This window comes from Bidens hawaiensis, unplaced genomic scaffold (genome assembly GCF_021521415.1).
Source record: "Bidens hawaiensis isolate Kalapana, Puna unplaced genomic scaffold, B.hawaiensis_p1.1 tig00014836_1, whole genome shotgun sequence".
Taxonomy (NCBI): domain Eukaryota; kingdom Viridiplantae; phylum Streptophyta; class Magnoliopsida; order Asterales; family Asteraceae; genus Bidens; species Bidens hawaiensis.
Window position 1 is genome coordinate 13,929 of NW_027492312.1, and position 21,915 is coordinate 35,843.

At 38.2% G+C, this 21,915-nt stretch overlaps 1 protein-coding gene and 2 pseudogenes across 1 annotated transcript; all 3 read right to left on the minus strand.

The window, feature by feature from the left end:
- Positions 1-723: 723 nt before the first annotated feature.
- Positions 724-2,125, minus strand: LOC143547840 (F-box/FBD/LRR-repeat protein At1g13570-like). Its single transcript, XM_077039157.1, is given in 3 exon segments — positions 724-984; positions 1,063-1,230; positions 1,358-2,125. Coding segments are annotated over 3 exon segments (1,197 nt in total).
- Positions 2,126-6,699: 4,574 nt separating this feature from the next.
- LOC143547835 (malonyl-coenzyme A:anthocyanin 3-O-glucoside-6''-O-malonyltransferase pseudogene) lies at positions 6,700-8,230 on the minus strand (annotated as a pseudogene).
- An 11,117-nt stretch (positions 8,231-19,347) lies between these two features.
- On the minus strand, positions 19,348-20,886 carry LOC143547826 (malonyl-coenzyme A:anthocyanin 3-O-glucoside-6''-O-malonyltransferase pseudogene; annotated as a pseudogene).
- Between the last annotated feature and the right edge of the window lie 1,029 nt (positions 20,887-21,915).

Genomic DNA, 21,915 nt, shown 5'->3' on the forward strand with positions numbered 1-21,915 from the left:
CTAATTATTAGTAAACTTCTTGTGCATATCTTTTGCATCATTGCAACAAACTCACTGTAATTTACAACCATTCGACCTGCAAGTTAAGCTCCCAAATATTAGTCAAAGATTTCTGCTTATAATAGCCAGTTAGCCGCTTACAACCGGATTTAAAAAGATTTTGTTACATCAAAACTCTAAGATATTTACAAGGAGATTTCTGTTATAATAGCCACTTGTTCCCTGATTAAGCATGCGCAGTCGACCGGATAACCAGGCCTAAAATATCATAATGATCGAGCACGTAACTCTAACTATATCCATGAGCATAAGGAACATCAAGTGAAAACATCCAAAACAGATAAAAGGGGTGTGTGAAATTTAAATATGCACATGATAACGTTCGACTACCGATGAAATAAGTGCAACGGTAAAGGAAAGATTATATCAATCGTGTTTTGTGAGTGTGGGTAGTGGCATTAAGCTACGTAGAATGTTAAAACCTTGACTAATAACCGATAAGTTCAAGACCATAATTAAAAAAACAAGTTTCACTTAAATAACGAATATATACAAGTTCTGCATTCCAAGATTGTAATATCATAACCCAACATGAGTTTAAAATTATTAATCTTGCATTCCAAAGTAAGAAACAAAAAGTCACCTTAATTAATTCAAGGACAATAAGGCCATATGTTCATACAAATATGCAGGATATTAAAGGCAAGTTTAACACAACTAAAATTAGGATATATTGATATCAACTACAGGGGAAGCTCGATGCAGCTTCGTCAACTTACTAGCAAACTTCAACCTTTCATCCGACGTAATCATATTGAGCGAGCGGGGACGAATAACAATCTTTTTTAAGAAAGGCGAGCATGCAAGTATATACTTTAACAAACATGCTTCGTTCTCTGAACCTTTACAATATTTAAACATCACACTTCTTAGCTGTAGCTGCTCCGTTGTATTGCAGTCTACCGGTAGAGGCGGGCCAGCATCCTGAAAGAATCACCAGTATTCAGATACAAAACTATATATGAATTTATAAGACAGGCAGTATGATACATAGTTACATACCCAATTATTTGTTGTGATTTTAAGAGTCTGCAGATTCGGGCAGCTCCTAATCAATTCAAAAGTACATGATAATTCCAAACCAACGTCTAAACACATTCTTGATAACTTAAGAGCCTTGAGACTGGGAAATGCAGTAGAAAACCTATGTTTAGCATCACCTTCCGTCAACTACAAAAAAAAAAAGAGTTATTAGCTTATTTCAAATACTATTACTTATTAGTTATCAGATTTAGAAAAATACGAGACTTATGTTTTTGTAAAGTAAACTTCAACGACTTCACTTCGCATTAATTACCTTGCTACCCATAAAATCCAACTTAAGCTCTTGAATTTTTGGAAGAGAAGCCATAAGCTTATTCATAGTGTCAAGATCACAATAATATAAAGATAGTATTTTGAGATTTTCAAGTTTTGCAATCCCGGCTACTTTTATTTTGTCTGAAGAAAGATCAACAGCCAGTTTCAAACTCTCAAGTAAGGGACACTTCGTAATGAACTCCCAAAAGACATTACTGCTTTCTTCAGATAGTGAATACAAATCTAAGCTCAATAGATTTGGAAAACCATAAAAATTAGGCGGAGGAGGACGGAAGCAACAAGTATCGAGTTCCAAATGTGTCAAGTCTAAACAAGAGAAAAGATGGGTAGGCAACTTATATGGTGTTTCATTATAATGCTCGAGAATGAACTCCTTAATTCCTTTTCTAGACAAGAACAAAATCCAATGACTGATATCATCATCTTCAACATCCAATTCTTCGTCTACCGGGAGGACACACTTTGTAATGGATCCCCTAAGATGAAGAAGAAGTCTGCTAATTATAACTTTCACTTGAGTATTTTTAGCTTTTGTTTTTCATAAACACTAAAAGAAGTTGTCATCAAATACAAGTTGGCTAAGCATAGTCCACTTAAACCTCCATGTTTTTGATAAGACGTCAGTCCTCACTGCGTCTTGTAATGGCAATCGATCCAGAATATTTGTTACCACGTTATCTGGCATGTGGCTAATAAAATCTCCTCCTGGTGCAAACTTATGTCTCCCGTGAATTGTCGTCTCCATTATTCTAAGAAAATGAAGCATATTAATCATCATCATGATCGAGCATACATAAAATAGAACAAACAATAGCCATGATTTGCTTTTATTAATTAAAGACCGGGTCAAAAGATATTGTATGTTACTATACTAACATGTATTGTTTATTTCACGGACTTCACTCCCTCCTTATTTATTTTCTCATTCACGTATTAATTAATCTTTAGCTTTATTATTTAGCAAACTGGATTTTAATAATCCCACCCTTGGTAACAATCTAACTTATGTTAATTTCAACTTTCAGTTTTGTTACTAATAATAAACTTAGGTTAACAAAACATTATCCACGCTTATTTTTTAATAATGTGAATATTATAACGAAAAATAAATTAAATGATTCATATGAAGTCAAAGGGCCTTGTTTGATAAGATAAAAAGGTGGATGTGCAAGCACTAACTTTCCTTGTTTGAAGGCATTTATGCTCATTATTTAATCTTCTCAACACCTAACACCTTTTGGTTTCGAAACTAACATTGACCATGGACATTGAAATTTGTCTGGGTCTGTCTTTTTCCCCCCACCACCAACATAATAGGGCCTTTAGTCTTACCTACCACAACCTTTTGTTTCCCTTTTTCTAAAGAACCCCCTTCACTTCTCTTTGTTTTACCAGCATGTCCTTTGGCTTTTGGTTGACTGTCAATATGCACTCCATGATCATCAATATCAAAATCTGGTAAATTACCACCACATTGTACCCTTAATCTGACTTTATCATCCTTTGCAAAAAACAGCTTCCTCCTCCTTTCAACTGAATGTCTTTTAACTAACAAATTCACTTCTTTCTTGGTCCCAAACTCTTGCCCTATGAAAAAGTTGACTCTAGATTCCTTATCCTTATTTGCATTTGCCCTTCTAACAGTATGCAAGTGGTGTTTTCTAATACCAGTCTCATTCTCGTCAGATTCTGACCCACTATGTATTTTGTCATTGTCAATAATTTCATCTTGTATATTTATATCTTTAGGGTCAGGGTTCTTATCTTTCACTTCTAAGTCAACATTATTAGTGTACTCCCTCATATCAACTTCAAGATCATCAGTAATTTTGCACTCATCACCTCTAAAATCACTATCACTATCATTCTCACCCTTATGCACAACCTTTGTTCACATTGAAGTCACAGTCACTATCACTATCACTATCATCCTCACATAACTTACCTTTAAAGTCACATCATCACTATCATATTCACCCTCACTATCAGTCTCAACCCCACCCTCAATATCACTATCAACCTCACTCTGTAGCACAACATCCTCATCCTCACCATCTGGCCCAATATCACCATCTAGCCCACCTTCACCCTCTGGCCCAACATCTAGCCCAACATATGCACTAACATCAACCTAACATCAACCTCTGGCCCAATATCAACATCTAGCCCAACATCTGCTCTAACATCAACCTCTGGCCCAATATCAACATCTAGCCCACAATCACCCTCTGGCCCAACAACTTGTTGCCCAACATCTACATCAACATCTAGTCCACTATCACCTTCTACCCTACAATCAACATCTAGCCAATCAATATTTAGTCCACTATCAACCTGTTGCCCAACATCTATATCACCCTTTAACCCAACATCCACCTCATCACCCTTTAACCCAACATCCACCTCTAATCCAACACCACTTGACTGCCCAAAATCAATTGAACTCCCAACACCACTTGACTGCCGAAAATCAATTGACCTCCCAACACCACTTGACTGCCCAAAATCAATTGACTTCCCAGCACCACTTGACTGCCCAATAGGGACAATAGCATAAGGTCCAAGCTCATCAATTTCTTCAATAGACAATGATATGCCTTTTTTGGCTTAGGTGAAGACCAAACCCGTTAATATCTTTAGCCCCATGTTGAGTATATACATTAATGAGCTTATAATGTTCCACATGTGTAGCTAACCTCAGCACATCTTGGTCGCTACACAGGTCTTCAAGACCATCATCTAATCCTTTCTCAGGATGTAAAAATTGATATAAGATAATATCAACAGTGGAATACCCTAACACATTCATCATTTCACTAACTTCGTGAATGGAGAACTTGTCAATGTCAATCAGGTCCACGGAATTAAAAGTGCCTCCTACATATGTGCGATTTGGAGGACTAGTCAATCGACCACCGTGACGGATCTTTAAGCTAAAAATATTTGGATAACCAGCTGCAAAATACCATAACTTTGTAAGTAAAATGCCCAAAAAAAAACTAATTATCAAAGAAAAAAATCGTAATTTCAGTAAGACATTACCGTATATTAGGTCAACATCATAATCTTCCCCAGTTTCGCGTATTTCCCAGGTCATTTTTAGATGGAATAGATGATCGATGATGATGATCGTGGAAGATGAGCGTCGGAGAAGACAAAGAGGTGAAGAAGATGAAGGATTAAAAATGAGAATGAAAAGACGGGGGGTGTTATAAAAGGGGGGAAATGATCTGGGAGGGGAAATTACGTTTTTACCCTCACGTGCATCCCTTGTGATGAGAGTTAACGAAAAAATCTAACTGGGTTAGTGAAAAAGGACGTAACGTGCAACATTTTAATAATCCCACCCTTGGTAACAATCTAACTTATGTTAATTTCAACTTTCAGTTTTGTTACTAATAATAAACTTAGGTTAACAAAACATTAACCACGCTTATTTTTTAATAATGTGAATATTATAACGAAAAATAAATTAAATGATTCATATGAAGTCAAACGGCCCCACTAATCCCGTTGCTCCAATTTAGCAACCAGTGTTAGACCACGCCTTTGTATCAGGTCAAACCAAGTGTGTGTGAATTGGACCACCTGACTTGCTCCACTTGCATTTGTGGCCAGTCACACCACCAGTCCCCAACTGCACCTTCGTATTAATATGTCACGTGGCTTGATAAATATTTGCAAGTTGTTATTTAAAAAATATCAGAAGTTCGTGTAATTTAGATATTTTTAGTGTCTTTAACATACAAATTTAATTTACTAGCTTTTCAAACAAAAATTATATGTTGAGGACTTTAGTGAAAAATATAATCAGTTGTTATTATTATTATTATAACGGAAAACTAAATGCTAGAGTATACTTCTGATATTTGCATGTTTAGTCCTCAGAGTTTTAGATTTTTGCTATTAAAAAAACAACTTTGTTGTGGCTACTGATTGGTTGTTAAGATTGGAAGCCCACTATAAAACTATACATCATTCATCAAGGAAAACTAAAGTGACAAACTACAATTTTTACTCTTGACAACATACTTCTTTACTCTTTTAGACTCCACCTTATGGTCGCACATATCTTAGGGATGCGGAACACCGCAGTTGGGAGCGGTCATGTTGTGTGCGGAAAGGGGGCGACCTTAGTACGACCGGTGCCGTTCTCTCTCTCTCTCTCTCTCACACACACACATATATATATATAAGGAGGGTGTCCAAGAGGCTTTAAACCACAGCAGGACATTATGAATTAGGGCTTTGAAGCCCCGTTTCTTTAGTGGCGATTACGTGACACTGTGGAGGGGCTTCGATGCCCCCACCATAGAGAATAGCCTTAGTAGCGTGTTTATTTTAAGCAATATCTTCAACCTCATACCCGGTTTAATTGCAAATCTATAACTTGAGTAAACCAGTAAATAAGTTGCATGCGTAAGACAACCATAGCGCAACGCGCCAAAGAATCTACTAGTTAAAATTATTTGAAAGCCAACTCATCACATGACATGAGTGTGAGTGAGCTTTTAAATTTGTTTTTTTGTTTATTTGTTTTTTGAAAAACAAAAACCACTTTTAAAAAAGCTTCATTTTAAAGCTTTTGAAGGAGTTTTACCCAATGTTTTCACACCCGGACACCTTACCGGGTCAAAGGTCAGACCGACCCGGAAGGGCAGACCGGTATTTGACCCGGATAACGCCATATATATATATATATATAATTAAAACATATATAAACAAAACTAATATGTAATATAATAATAATAAATAAATAATAAATTGAAAATGGGAGGTTAGGTTAGAACCGTGTGTAAAGTTATTTACATTATAAATAAATAAATAAATAAATATAAGATTAAAACACACCCCTATTTCTTTTTCTCTTTCACAAACCTGCTTATTTTGAGAGGTGGCGGATGAACAACGGCCGGAATTGTGGCCGGAATTACAGTCGGAATTGCATGTTGCCGGTTCACCCGTCGGGTCGCCGGGTCCGGGCTGACCACCACCCGCAAAACCCGGCCGGGTTTTTAGAAAATGGCCTGAATACCTGACCCGACCCAGTATAGAGACCGGGTCCCGGTCGGAGGACCGGTCCGGCCGGGCCGGGCCGGGTTTCAAAACACTGGTTTTACCAAACACATTTTGTTTTTCAATAAACAAATAACAAAAAGAAAAAAAAAAGTTTTAGAAGCTCACCCAAAAACCCCTAAAGGGTGTCTGTTTGTCTTAACGTACAAAATGTTAATGAGCTGTCACACTTGTAGTTAAAAAACAAATAAGTTTATTACATAAAGTAGACCTCGTCACAACCTCTTATTACCCTAATGCAAGTAAACAAAAACAAATAATTTATTAAATAAAGTAGACCTTGTCACAAACCTCTTATTACCCTAATGCATGTAAACTGTAAACAAGTAAAACAGTTATACATTAATACATTAAGAATTATAGGTTATGCGAAAGTATGCTTTCTAGTTCATTTTCGGATATAGAAATAAACGCGTCCATTTGTTTAGGGCTAAGGCACAAACCAATCTCAAGATCTTCCGGGGAGTCTTTGCTTACATTAACAGATAAATTATCGCCATACTCAAGCGATATAGTCTCGTACTTTTCCATCTTCCCCCATCCAAAATCGATGTCGTAAACATTGAGTTTTGGTGTTCCAGCCACACCAATTGTGGGGACTTGTATCATGAGTTTCTCTATCCATGACATAGAATCTTTAGCCAATCCTTGTTTACTGTTTACAGTTTCCCTTATAGCCGTCCCTATTAACTCAACCGCCGTTGGAAACCCGTTGCTTCGTGTAATTAAGGCTGTTTTCGTCGTCGCCACACACGGCCCCACGCAATTACCAAAATAAGTTTGAGGAACCGGTGGATTTAATCGAGTCCTCCAGTCGGCAACACACGAAAACCGTTCCACTTCATACTCGCCCTTCGCTCCTTCAACTTGAACACGCGATTTCGCTATACAACTCCACACAAAACCACATCCTACAACAAAAGATGATACATATTCCAGTGTTGGCAGCTGATCCAACACCCATTTCTTTAGCCTATTGATCTGTGACCGAGTCAAAACTAATGTGTATCGAAGTTTATCCGTTTCGGGATCAAGCTGAGGTACTCTGTAGCTTTCATTAATAGATTTAATCGGCGGTAAACTGAAGAAAAAATCATCTAAAGAACTCGGGTACTCGATAACCCTATCATAAAACGGAAGCGATCCACGAGCTAAGAACAACTCATCCGTACCATGTTTGTATATCGAAGTCCACGCCATCAAGAAATCATACCTTGTTCGTGCGTCACAAAGCGAGTGATGATTCGTGAGCCCGATCGTAAACCCTGAGTTAGGAAATACCGTAACTTGAATCGAAAAAACCGGGATTTTCACAACACCATTTTCTTTAAACGGTGTTTCTAGTATCGGTACAAGTGGGAAAAACTTGTTACATTCCCGCGGATGGTTTTGTTTGAGTTGGTTGTAATCAAGATCGCATTCTGCGAGAGTAAAGGCGAGCGAGTCTCCTTCTACGTAACGGATTTCGGGTTTTCTAGGAACGTCTGAGTCATTTGCGGCTGGAAAGAAGATCAAGTTACCCGCAAATGGGAAGAAGTGTTGAAGCGTTATGGACAACGAGTGTTTGAGCATTGGAATAATTGTTTCGACGAAATGGGATTTGGGATGAGGGAAATCGTAAAATATAAGCTGATGAATTGGATGGAAAAGGATCCATACGGTGTCAAAGAGAGTAAGCGCCACTGATCTTTCGCCGACGGTTTTGGGCGGTGGTGAGATACCGCATTTTTCTAAAACTTGCGGTTGCCGATTAGAGGCCATTTTTGCTTCTACCTCAACTGCAATCAATCAACAAATACGTTGAGATACTGTTTGAGAGAGTTCTTTATTTAAATTAGAAGGGTTTTTGTCTTTTAATAAGATAAAGACCTGCCCGAATTTATGTACACCATTTTTTCATCGTTAAAGTCTTAAAGATAAGAAATTGGAACATGTGGCTACTAACTAAACGTTTTTTTGTCATGTTAGGTAATAGACAAACAAAGTCCACATGAGTGGGCTGGGACACTAGAATGTTGTGGACGATATTTCCCAACTAAAGGTTTCAAATACGTGAGAATCTAGAGAACCCCTTCCTAACCCTCAATTGTTTTCTCATATCCTTCTGGAACACTCTCGATCACCTACGTCATAATATTTTTGTAAGAAAAAACCTTAAACAAATCATAAAAATAATTGAGAAATTATAAGACCAAAAAAAATAAAAAAACAAAATGCTTAACTAACATCTCCGTTTAAAAAAAATCTTGGTTTAGCCTTCAGGTTTAGTTTAGAATTTAGGGATAGGTTTGTAAGGGGTTTAAGTTGTTTGCCACGTATAATCATTAGCTTGATTTAATAATAAATGTATGTTACTTTCAGTCAAATGATTATGTGTTCTAGTGTTAACTGAGATATAGATATAAAATAAGGTGGGGAAAAAATTAACTATTCAAAAAAAAAAAGTTGGTTGCCATGTGGAAAAAAACTGTAATGGTCACAACCCTCGAGGGATGAGATTTTTTTCCCGAATACACATATTCATACCTGTTCGGTACCGGTACATTTATCCAATGTTGTAAAAGCAGGTTTAGAAGACCGAGTGGCTACAATGTATTTCGCCGAGACAAGTTTCTTTAACTCCGCCAAATTAATAAGAATCGATCAAAGACATTCAACCTTAGCCAGAATCGCATCTAATCGATGAACTTGGGCCGATTTTAACTTTAAAAAATAAAACACAATTCGTAATTAACATTTTTTTAGAAATAATTTATTATTTAAAAATGTATTTTTCTTATTTATAATGACATTCACCTATTTTGTTATAAATATTAGTAAACCTATGATATTTGACACATATATAATATCCAAACTACCAAGTCCGTCGTCTAAGGTCCGCCTAACGGCTTTTTGTAGGTCCCCCCGCGCGGGGCGTCGCCGATCGATACGAGATCCGCACGAGGTCTAGGAGTGCGGAATCCTCCTAGACTCGTTTATGGTGTAGAAGACGAAGAACACGATTACACACAAACACATACACGAACAAACACACGAATGAGATAAACACATCTGCAGATCTTTTACAATAATCAAAACCACGTTACATACCGCACATAAACAGAAACACGGCCGACCTGAGGTGAGCTCTACCTCGGGTCGTCCCACACGACTCTTTCTCTCGGTTTCTTTCTAAACAAATAAACTGAACACAAAACTCTAACTTTTTCTGGATACTCAAACCTAAACAAGACACACATATATATATAAACAACTTCACGGGCTTGGGCCTGTAGGCGAAGTTGTTACAACTTCGCCCAAGGCGAAGTTGTTCTAACTTCGCCTATGGCGAAGTTGTCCTAACTTCGTACATCGTTTCGGCTGAACAGAATTGCATAGCGACGGTCACAAAACATGCACCAACAGACTCCCCTTTGACCGTTGCTCTCAATTCTAACAAACACAAAAGATCATCTGTTACAAAACATGCACCAACAGACTCCCTCTTAACTGATGATCTTCTGTTTGCTCTTCAACCAGCCGTGTCTGAAACTGTCGTGTAGCTTCACAAATCTACCAATCACCCAGCGTCTTCCATATCAGATCTCCCCTTCAGTGTAAGCTTCTCCGACTAAATAGATTGAGGTCTTTGAAATGCATGCATCCCCGTGCCTAATTGATCATCTCAACCAATCACGTGAGTCCTTCTGACTTCACCAACACGTGAAGTTGGGCTCCCTCCACAACTTCACCAACACGTCGGCATACGATAAGGTTTAATCTTCAACTACTCAACATCAAGTGATCAATTTCATCACAAAACCATCTTGACAGAATCTAACACACATGACCATTAATTAATCCGAAGCATCTTCAATCACCAGGGATAACGATCAAGAACATAAACACTTTAATTCCCGATTAAATCCAACTTGTTCCAGAATTTTCACTTTAATAAATAAGCATCACGTTTCAGGATCCAATTCTCGAACGCCTTGAAAATAACATAAATAATATGCTCTGACCGCAATCCAGTAATGACGAAAACCTTCAGTTCAATTTGACTTTCTTCAGTTGGTCAACCTCGAACAACAACAATTTCATTGCCCACAAACACCCAAATATGTGTCAATATCCAATTTCAATCAATATCCCATTCACAAACTCAACTCCATATCCAGAGTTGACACGTATTTGTTCACACGTAAGACCAAAAGATAACAAGATTCACTCGTTGACGGAACAGCGTCTTCGGTCTCACAATAATCGTGTACACCTGGCCATACAGACGAAAACTCCAAACACTTTTTTTTTTTTTTTTTTTAACTTCGCCTAAAGTCAACTTCGCCTAAAAGTCAACTTCGCCCCTCCTTAACTTCGCCTGTCCATAACTTCGCCTGTCCAAAACTTCGCCTGACAGATAACTTCGCCTGAGATAAGCGAACTTGTGAGGTAGGCGAAGTTGTGAATAACTTCGCTTAACCTTATATCTTCGCCTAAACCCTAAAATTTAAGCGACAACTTCGCCTGATCCCCATAACTTCGCCTGCGGCGCTGATCGGCCAGAAACGATCAGAAACATGCCAGAAACACCAAAACGCAGATCTCGAACCATAGCATAAGAGCCTAAGGCTCTGATACCACTTGTAAGTCCCCCCCCCCCCCCCGCGGGGCGTCGCCGATCGATACGAGATCCGCACGAGGTCTAGGAGTGCGGAATCCTCCTAGACTCATTTATGGTGTAGAAGACGAAGAACACGATTACACACAAACACATACACGAACAAACACACGAATGGGATAAACACATCTGCAGATCTTTTATAATAATCAAAACAACGTTACATACCGAACATAAACAGAAACACGGCCGACCCGAGGTGAGCTCTACCTCGGGTCGTCCCACACGACTCTCTCTCTCGGTTTCTCTCTAGACAAATAAACTGAACACAAAACTCTAACTTTTTCTGGATACTCAAACCTAAACAAGACACACATATATATATAAAAAACTTCACGGGCTTGGGCCTGTAGGCGAAGTTGTTACAACTTCGCCCAAGGCGAAGTTGTTCTAACTTCGCCTATGGCAGAAGTTGTTACAACTTCGCCTATGGCGAAGTTGTTCTAGGCGAAGTTGTCCTAACTTCGTACATCGTTTCGGCTGAACAGAATTGCATAGCGACGGTCACAAAACATGCACCAACACTTTTGTATCCTTGCATGCACCTGCACCCATACCCGTCTATTCCGTATTAGTACAATTATTCAAATTTACTGATTTTAGGTACTGGTATTACGGGTACTCAGTTCCCATTTAGAATACGTAGAAGGTTTTATTGGGGTTTTTATCATGACCTAACTACCATGTGTTTTTTTATCATCTGGCGGTTCAAGGTTTCAAGTGGACTTTTCAAAACCTAATAGTCTTATATCTTCCGCATCTTTTCATCGATTGATAGAAAAAATCTCATCCCTGATTCCATTCAATTGTATGTTCTGGTATTCATTACTTGATTATGAATAGATTTTATATTATGATTGTTTTTGTATCATATTATAGTTATGTTATTACGGTTTTGGTTGGGGACCGCACCACCTCCATTTGGGTCACCAGCCACACAACCAGGCCTCAACCGCACCTTCTTACTAATATGTCGTGTGGCTTGCTATAAGTTAGCAAGTCGTTATTTAAAAAAGACAAAATGGCAAAACAGGTCCTTTATGTTTTCATGGTTTTTCAATAGTCGTCCTTTAGAAACCTTAATGGCGGAAATCATGTTCTGTGTTTCCAAAATGTTGCACGTTACGTCCTTTTCCACTAACCCGGTTAGATTTTTTCGTTAACTCTCATCACATGGGATGCACGTGAGGGTAAAAACGTAATTTCCCCTCCCAGATCATTTCCCCCCCTTTTATAACACCCCCCCCCCCCCGGTCTTTTCCCTCCTTCGATTAGAAATTAGGGTTACCAACCGTTATCAAATTGGGGGAAATTGGGGGAATTACGAGCCGTGAATGATGGTGTTCTGTGAGTGTGGTAAAGAAGCCGTGATTAAAACCTCTTGGACGGATAAAAATCCAGGACGTCGGTTCTACTCATGCCCTGTCTAGGTACAATTTTCTATTTCTCTTCTTGAATTAGGGTTCTGTGAATGTGCTTAACACGAGTAATTATATGTTTTTGCTTGAAATTAGGGTTCAAATTGCAAATTTATTGGATGGTTTGACCATAAAAAGTGTCAAAGGTGCATGGACATCATACCTGGTCTTCTCAGAGCTAAGAACAGTCTTGAGGAAGCTAATAATAGTCTTGAAGAAGCTAAGAACAAGCTTGAGGAAGCAAACAAGAATCTGGGATACAAAGCAAGCAAAATGAAAAGGATGTTGATTGCTAGTTGGATATGTTTCATAATCTATGTACTTTTTTTCTAGATGAATGTAGCTTTTGTTTAGGTTAATAAGGTGTTTGTGTTGTCTTTTATTGTTGATTGTTGTTGTTGTTGACTAATGACACCATCCTAATGTAAGTTTTTTAAGGTTTATTGCCCTTTTAAGGTTGTATTGGTTGTTAATCAGGTTCCAATTGTTAATTTTGACTACACATTTGCACTGCACTAGACACATTTTGACTGCAAATAACCAACTTTGACTGCACTAGACACATTTTGACTGCACTAGACATATGTTGACATTAAATAACCAACTTTGACTGCACTAGAAACATTTTGATTGCACTAGACATATGTTGACTAAATATAACCAAAATGGGACTGCACTAGACATGCTGAATGCAATAACCACTATGTGAATGCAATATAAAGTCAAAAAACATCAACCAAAGTCATTACCTCAATTAATCAAAGACATTCACTAGAAAGGGATTACATAAAGTAAAATAAAGAGACTACCAAAGTCATTACATAAACCATTCAAATAAAGTCATTACATCTACCATTCAACCAGTCATTACATATCCAAATTCAAAACACCAAATTATCATCCTAAAGTCATTAATCCAAGTTCAAAACACCAAATTACCAACATCCAAACATACATTAACACATATATAAACTAAAACATATTCCAAAAGACAAATCACTCTTACATCCTGCCCAATCTTCCAGAAGACCAATCACCTTGCCTGCTTGCATGTCCTTATGTTGTGTTCTGTATTGCCACACTTTGAACAAGCTCCTTTGGTTTCTTTCTTTGACAACTTACCACCTTGAGTCAAGTCCTCTAACTCAAATGCTGATCTCTTCCTAGCCTTCTTTGGTCTACCAACTTGTTTGTTATGTTTGGGAGGAGTAAGAGCTGTAGGCACTTGAGACCTTGGCCATAAGGGCCTGAAATTGATTGGATTGATCTTGAAAGAATAAACTTGTCTCCATGTGTCCATTCTATGCACTGGATTAACCCAGCTTTCCACTGCACCAACCCTTCACCATTAAGAGCCTTGTTCCAAATTGCTGCCACCACATGTTCACAAGGAATACCTGGATTGCATATATAACATAGTTCAAACACTACCCAACTAACTACATAATGAAATACAATAGACAATTGCGTACCTGTCAGCTCCCACCTTCTGCATGTACATGTCCTCTTAACCAAGTCAACAACTCTTTGCTTACCTGGTCTGCCACTAACCTGATATAGATCTCCCCCATTCCACTGAACAGTATAATGGGCTGCATTTGTCCTGATGTTTTGCAACTCAGTGGTGGCAGTGGGTGTAAGCAACCCTTCACTCTTGTCTATAACCTCCAAAACATTCACTATCCTTCTCATTAAGTATTCCCTTATGTATTCAAGTGCTGATATGATAGGCATGTCTCTGCCTTTCACAATCTTACCATTAAAAACTTCACACATGTTGTTAATCAACATATCAGACACTGCCATCCCTATGAACAAATCAAAGTAGTTGACACATTAAAGAGATAAAGTGCAAACCTGAGAAGTGTGACTTAGACCAGTGTTTAGGATGAATGTTGGACATCCGGGTTTAATGCTTTCAACTCATCCATTGCTGTCTCAAATTCAGGAATTGTTGTTGCATGAGCACACTTATATAACATATCTTTGTACAACTTCCCTCTATAAGTTGCTTTGAAGTTCTCATGAATATGCCTTACACAAAATCTGTGCTCAGCACATGGAAACAAATTTTCAATAGCAGGAAGAAGGCCCTGTTCAAGAAAGTTACAACTTAAATCCAGATATAGTGCAGTGTACAAGAAAGTTATGACTTAAAAACAAACACAAAATTAATAACATACCTTTTGCCTATCACTCGTGAAAGTGAAACATGCGTTTGGACCCAAATTCAGATCATCTCCTAAGTTTTCTAGGAACCAAGTCCAAGAGCTGAGATTTTCTGTCTCTACAACTGCAAAAGAAACTGGGTAGATTCCATTATTTGGGTCAACTCCAACTGCAGATAAAATTTGACCTGAGAATGGTCCTTTCATGAATGCACCATCTAGACCCAGTAGATCCCTCCCTATTGCCTTAAACCCTTGCTTTAAAGCACCAAAACAAACATAGATCCTTTTGAACCTTCTAGTTGGTAGATTTGTGTCTGTGCCCTCCTCAACCTGAATTTTTACAGTGGTACCTGGATTTTGTTTTTTCAATTCAAGCACGTAATCCCTAAGCATACCATACTGTGTTGTGTAATCCCCTTGCACCATTTTCTTGGCTTTAGCCCTAGCCCTGTATGCTTTTAATCTGGAAATTCCTAGTTCGTATTGTATTTGAAATTGCTCTTGCACAGACTTGACAGGTATTTCTGGGTTGGAGTGAACTTGATCTAGTAGTTGATAAGATAAAAAGGTGGATGTGCAAGCACTAACTTTCCTTGTTTGAAGGCATTTATGCTCATTATTTAATATTCTCAACACCCAAGATTCAATACCTTTTGGTTTCGAAACTAACATTGACCAGGGATATTGAAATTTGTCTGGGTCTGTCTTTCCCCCCCTACCACCAACATTAATAGGGCCCTTAGTCTTACCTACCACAACCTTTTGTTTCCCTTTTTCTAAAGAACCCCCTTCACTTCTCTTTGTTTTACCAGCATGTCCTTTGGCTTTTGGTTGACTGTCAATATGCACTCCATGATCATCAATATCAAAATCTGGTAAATTACCACCACATTGTACCCTTAATCTGACTTTATCATCCTTTGCAAAAAACAGCTTCCTCCTACTTTCAACTGAATGTCTTTTAACCAACAAATTCACTTCTTGCTTGGTCCCAAACTCTTGCCCTATGAAAAAGTTGACTCTAGATTCCTTATCCTTATTTGCATTTGCCCTTCTAACAGTAGGCAAGTGGTGTTTTCTAATACCAGTATCATTCTCGTCAGATTCTGACCCACTAGGTATTTTGTCATTGTCAATAATTTCATCTTGTATATTTATATCTTTAGGGTCAGGGTTCTTATCTTTCACTTCTAAGTCAACATTATTAGTGTACTCCCTCATATCAACTTCAGGATCACTATCACTATCATCCTCACATAACTTACCTTTAAAGTCACTATCATCACTATCATATTCACCCTCACTATCAGTCTCAACCCCACCCTCAATATCACTATCAACCTCACTCTGTAGCACAACATCCTCATCCTCACCATCTGGCCCAATATCACCATCTAGCCCACCTTCACCCTCTGGCCCAACATCTAGCCCAACATATGCACTAACATCAACCAAACATCAACCTCTGGCCCAATATCAACATCTAGCCCAACATCTGCTCTAACATCAACCTCTGGCCCAATATCAACATCTAGCCCACAATCACCCTCTGGCCCAACAACTTGTTGCCCAACATCTACATCAACATCTAGTCCACTATCACCTTCTACCCTACAATCAACATCTAGCCTATCAACATCTAGTCCACTATCAACCTGTTGCCCAACATCTATATCACCCTTTAACCCAACATCCACCTCATCACCCTTTAACCCAACATCCACCTCTAATCCAACACCACTTGACTGCCCAAAATCAATTGACCTCCCAACACCACTTGACTGCCCAAAATCAATTGACTTCCCAGCACCACTTAACTGCCCAAAATCAATAGACTTCCCAGCACCACTTGGCTGCATAACAGGGACAATAGCATAAGGTCCAAGCTCATCAATTTCTTCAATAGACAATGATATGCCTTTTTTGGCTTAGGTGAAGACCAAAACTCGTTAATATCTTTAACCCCATGTTGAGTATATACATTAATGAGCTTATAATGTTCCACATGTGTAGCTAACCTCAGCACATCTTGGTCGCTACACAGGTCTTCAAGACCATCATCTAATCCTTTCTCAGGATGTAAAAATTGATATAAGATAATATCAACAGTGGAATACCCTAACACATTCATCATTTCACTAACTTCGTGAATGGAGAACCTGTCAATGTCAATCAGGTCCACGGAATTAAAAGTGCCTCCTACATATGTGCGATTTGGAGGACTAGTCAATCGACCACCGTGATGGATCTTTAAGCTAAAATATTTGGATAACCAGGTGCAAAATACCATAACTTTGTAAGTAAAATGCCCAAAAAAAACTAATTATCAAAGAAAAAAATCGTAATTTCAGTAAGCCATTACCGTATATTAGGTCAACATCATAATCTTCCCCAGTTTCGCGTATTTCCCAGGTCATTTTTAGATGGAATAGATGATCGATGATGATGATCGTGGAAGATGAGCGACGGAGAAGACAAAGAGGTGAAGAAGATGAAGGATTAAAAATGAGAATGAAAAGACGGGGGTGTTATAAAAGGGGGGAAATGATCTGGGAGGGGAAATTACGTTTTTACCCTCACGTGCATCCCTTGTGATGAGAGTTAACGAAAAAATCTAACTGGGTTAGTGAAAAAGGACGTAACGTGCAACATTTTAATAATCCCACCCTTGGTAACAATCTAACTTATGTTAATTTCAACTTTCAGTTTTGTTACTAATAATAAACTTAGGTTAACAAAACATTAACCACGCTTATTTTTTAATAATGTGAATATTATAACGAAAAATAAATTAAATGATTCATATGAAGTCAAAGGGCCCCACTAATCCCGTTGCTCCAATTTAGCAACCAGTGTTAGACCACGCCTTTGTATCAGGTCAAACCAAGTGTGCGTGAATTGGACCACCTGACTTGCTCCACTTGCATTTGTGGCCAGTCACACCACCAGTCCCCAACTGCACCTTCGTATTAATATGTCACGTGGCTTGATAAATATTTGCAAGTCGTTATTTAAAAAATATCAGAAGTTCGTGTAATTTAGATATTTTTAGTGTCTTTAACATACAAATTTAATTTACTAGCTTTTCAAACAAAAATTATATGTTGAGGACTTTAGTGAAAAATATAATCAGTTATTATTATTATTATTATTATTATAACGGAAAACTAAATGCTAGAGTATACTTCTGATATTTGCATGTTTAGTCCTCAGAGTTTTAGATTTTTGCTATTAAAAAAACAACTTTGTTGTGGCTACTGATTGGTTGTTAAGATTGGAAGCCCACTATAAAACTATACATCATTCATCAAGGAAAACTACAGTGACAAACTACAATTTTTACTCTTGACAACATACTTCTTTGCTCTTTTAGACTCCACCTTATGGTCGCACATATCTTAGGGATGCGGAACACCGCAGTTGGGAGCAGTCATGTTGTGTGCGGAAAGGGGGCGACCTTGGTACGACCGGTGCCGTTCTCTCTCTCTCTCTCTCTCTCTCTCTCTCACACACACACACACATATATATATATAAGGAGGGTGTCCAAGAGGCTTTAAACCACAGCAGGACATTATGAATAAGGGCTTTGAAGCCCCGTTTCTTTAGTGGCGATTACGTGACACTGTGGAGGGGCTTCGATGCCCCCACCATAGAGAATAGCCTTAGTAGCGTGTTTATTTTAAGCAATATCTTCAACCTCATACCCGGTTTAATTGCAAATCTATAACTTGAGTAAACCAGTAAATAAGTTGCATGCGTAAGACAACCATAGCGCAACGCGCCAAAGAATCTACTAGTTAAAATTATTTGAAAGCCAACTCATCACATGACATGAGTGTGAGTGAGCTTTTATATTTGTTTTTTTGTTTATTTGTTTTTTGAAAAAACAAAAACCATTTTTAAAAAAGCTTCATTTTAAAGCTTTTGAAGGAGTTTTACCCAATGTTTTCACACCCGGCCCGGACGTTGACCCGGACGTCTTACCGGGTCAAAGGTCGGACCGACTCGGAAGGGCGGACCGGTATTTGACCCGGATAACGCCATATATATATATATATATAATTAAAACATATATAAACAAAACTAATATGTAATATAATAATAATAAATAAATAATAAATTGAAAATGGGAGGTTAGGTTAGAACCGTGTGTAAAGTTATTTACATTATAAATAAATAAATAAATATAAGATCAAAACACACCCCTATTTCTTTTTCTCTTTCACAAACCTGCTTATTTTGAGAGGTGGCGGATGAACAACGGCCGGAATTGTGGCCGGAATTATAGTCGGAATTGCATGTTGCCGGTTCACCCGTCGGGTCGCCGGGTCCGGGCTGACCACCACCCGCAAAACCCGGCCGGGTTTTTAAAAAATGGCCTGAATACCTGACCCGACCCAGTATAGAGACCGGGTCCCGGTCGGAGGACCGGTCCGGCCGGGCCGGGCCGGGTTTCAAAACACTGGTTTTACCAAACACATTTTGTTTTTCAATAAACAAATAACAAAAAGAAAAAAAAAGTTTTAGAAGCTCACCCAAAAACCCCTAAAGGGTGTCTGTTTGTCTTAACGTACAAAATGTTAATGAGCTGTCACACTTGTAGTTAAAAAACAAATAAGTTTATTACATAAAGTAGACCTCGTCACAACCTCTTATTACCCTAATGCAAGTAAACAAAAACAAATAATTTATTAAATAAAGTAGACCTTGTCACAAACCTCTTATTACCCTAATGCATGTAAACTGTAAACAAGTAAAACAGTTATACATTAAGAATTATAGGTTATGCGAAAGTATGCTTTCTAGTTCATTTTCGGATATAGAAATAAACGCGTCCATTTGTTTAGGGCTAAGGCACAAACCAATCTCAAGATCTTCCGGGGAGTCTTTGCTTACATTAACAGATAACTTATCGCCATACTCAAGCGATATAGTCTCGTACTTTTCCATCTTCCCCCATCCAAAATCGATGTCGTAAACATTGAATTTTGGTGTTCCAGCCACAACCATTGTGGGGACTTGTATCATGAGTTTCTCTATCCATGACATAGAATCTTTAGCCAATCCTTGTTTACTGTTTACAGTTTCCCTTATAGCCGTCCCTATTAACTCAACCGCCGTTGGAAACCCGTTGCTTCGTGTAATTAAGGTTGTTTTCGTCGTCGCCACACACGGCCCCACGCAATTACCAAAATAAGTTTGAGGAACCGGTGGATTTAATCGAGTCCTCCAGTCGGCAACACACGAAAACCGTTCCACTTTATACTCGCCCTTCGCTCCTTCAACTTGAAAACGCGATTTCGCTATACAACTCCACACAAAACCACATCCTACAACAAAAGATGATACATATTCCAGTGTTGGCAGCTGATCCAACACCCATTTCTTTAGCCAATTGATTTGTGACCGAGTCAAAACTAATGTGTATCGAAGTTTATCCGTTTCGGGATCAAGCTGAGGTACTCTGTAGCTTTCATTAATAGATTTAATCGGCGGTAAACTGAAGAAAAAATCATCTAAAGAACTCGGGTACTCGATAACCCTATCATAAAACGGAAGCGATCCACGAGCTAAGAACAACTCATCCGTACCATGTTTGTATATCGAAGTCCACGCCATCAAGAAATCATACCTTGTTCGTGCGTCACAAAGCGAGTGATGATTCGTGAGCCCGATCGTAAACCCTGAGTTAGGAAATACCGTAACTTGAATCGAAAAAACCGGGATTTTCACAACACCATTTTCTTTAAACGGTGTTTCTAGTAGCGGTACAAGTGGGAAAAACTTGTTACATTCCCGCGGATGGTTTTGTTTGAGTTGGTTGTAATCAAGATCGCATTCTGCGAGAGTAAAGGCGAGCGAGTCTCCTTCTACGTAACGGATTTCGGGTTTTCTAGGAACGTCTGGGTCATTTGCGGCTGGAAAGAAGATCAAGTTACCCGCAAATGGGAAGAAGTGTTGAAGCGTTATGGACAACGAGTGTTTGAGCGTTGGAATAATTGTTTCGACGAAATGGGATTTGGGATGAGGGAAATCGTAAAATAGAAGCTGATGAATTGGATTGAAAAGGATATGTACGGTGTCAAAGAGAGTAAGCGCCACTGATCTTTCGCCGACGGTTTTGGGCGGTGGTGAGATACCGCATTTTTCTAAAACTTGCGGTTGCCGATTAGAGGCCATTTTTGCTTCTACCTCAACTGCAATCAATCAACAAATACGTTGAGATACTGTTTGAGAGAGTTCTTTATTTAAATTAGAAGGGTTTTTGTCTTTTAATAAGATAAAGACCTGCCCGAATTTATGTACACCATTTTTTCATCGTTTAAGTCTTAAAGATAAGAAATTGGAACATGTGGCTACTAACTAAACGTTTTTTTGTCATGTTAGGTAATAGACAAACAAAGTCCACATGAGTGGGCTGGGACACTAGAATGTTGTGGACGATATTTCCCAACTAAAGGTTTCAAAAACGTGAGAATCTAGAGAACCCCTTCCTAACCCTCAATTGTTTTCTCACATCCTTCTGGAACACTCTCGATCACCTAGTCATAATATTTTTGTAAGAAAAAACCTTAAACAAATCATAAAAATAATTGAGAAATTATAAGACCAGAAAAAATAAAAAAACAAAATGCTTAACTAACATCTCCGTTTAAAAAAAATCTTGGTTTAGCCTTCAGGTTTAGTTTAGAATTTAGGGATAGGTTTGTAAGGGGTTTAAGTTGTTTGCCACGTATAATCATTAGCTTGATTTAATAATAAATGTATGTTACTTTCAGTCAAATGATTATGTGTTCTAGTGTTAACTGAGATATAGATATAAAATAAGGTGGGGAAAAAATTAACTATTCAAAAAAAAAAAGTTGGTTGCCATGTGGAAAAAAACTGTAATGGTCACAACCCTCGAGGGATGAGATTTTTTTCCCGAATACACATATTCATACCTGTTCGGTACCGGTACATTTATCCAATGTTGTAAAAGCAGGTTTAGAAGACCGAGTGGCTACAATGTATTTCGCCGAGACAAGTTTCTTTAACTCCGCCAAATTAATAAGAATCGATCAAAGACATTCAACCTTAGCCAGAATCGCATCTAATCGATGAACTTGGGCCGATTTTAACTTTAAAAAATAAAACACAATTCGTAATTAACATTTTTTTAGAAATAATTTATTATTTAAAAATGTATTTTTCTTATTTATAATGACA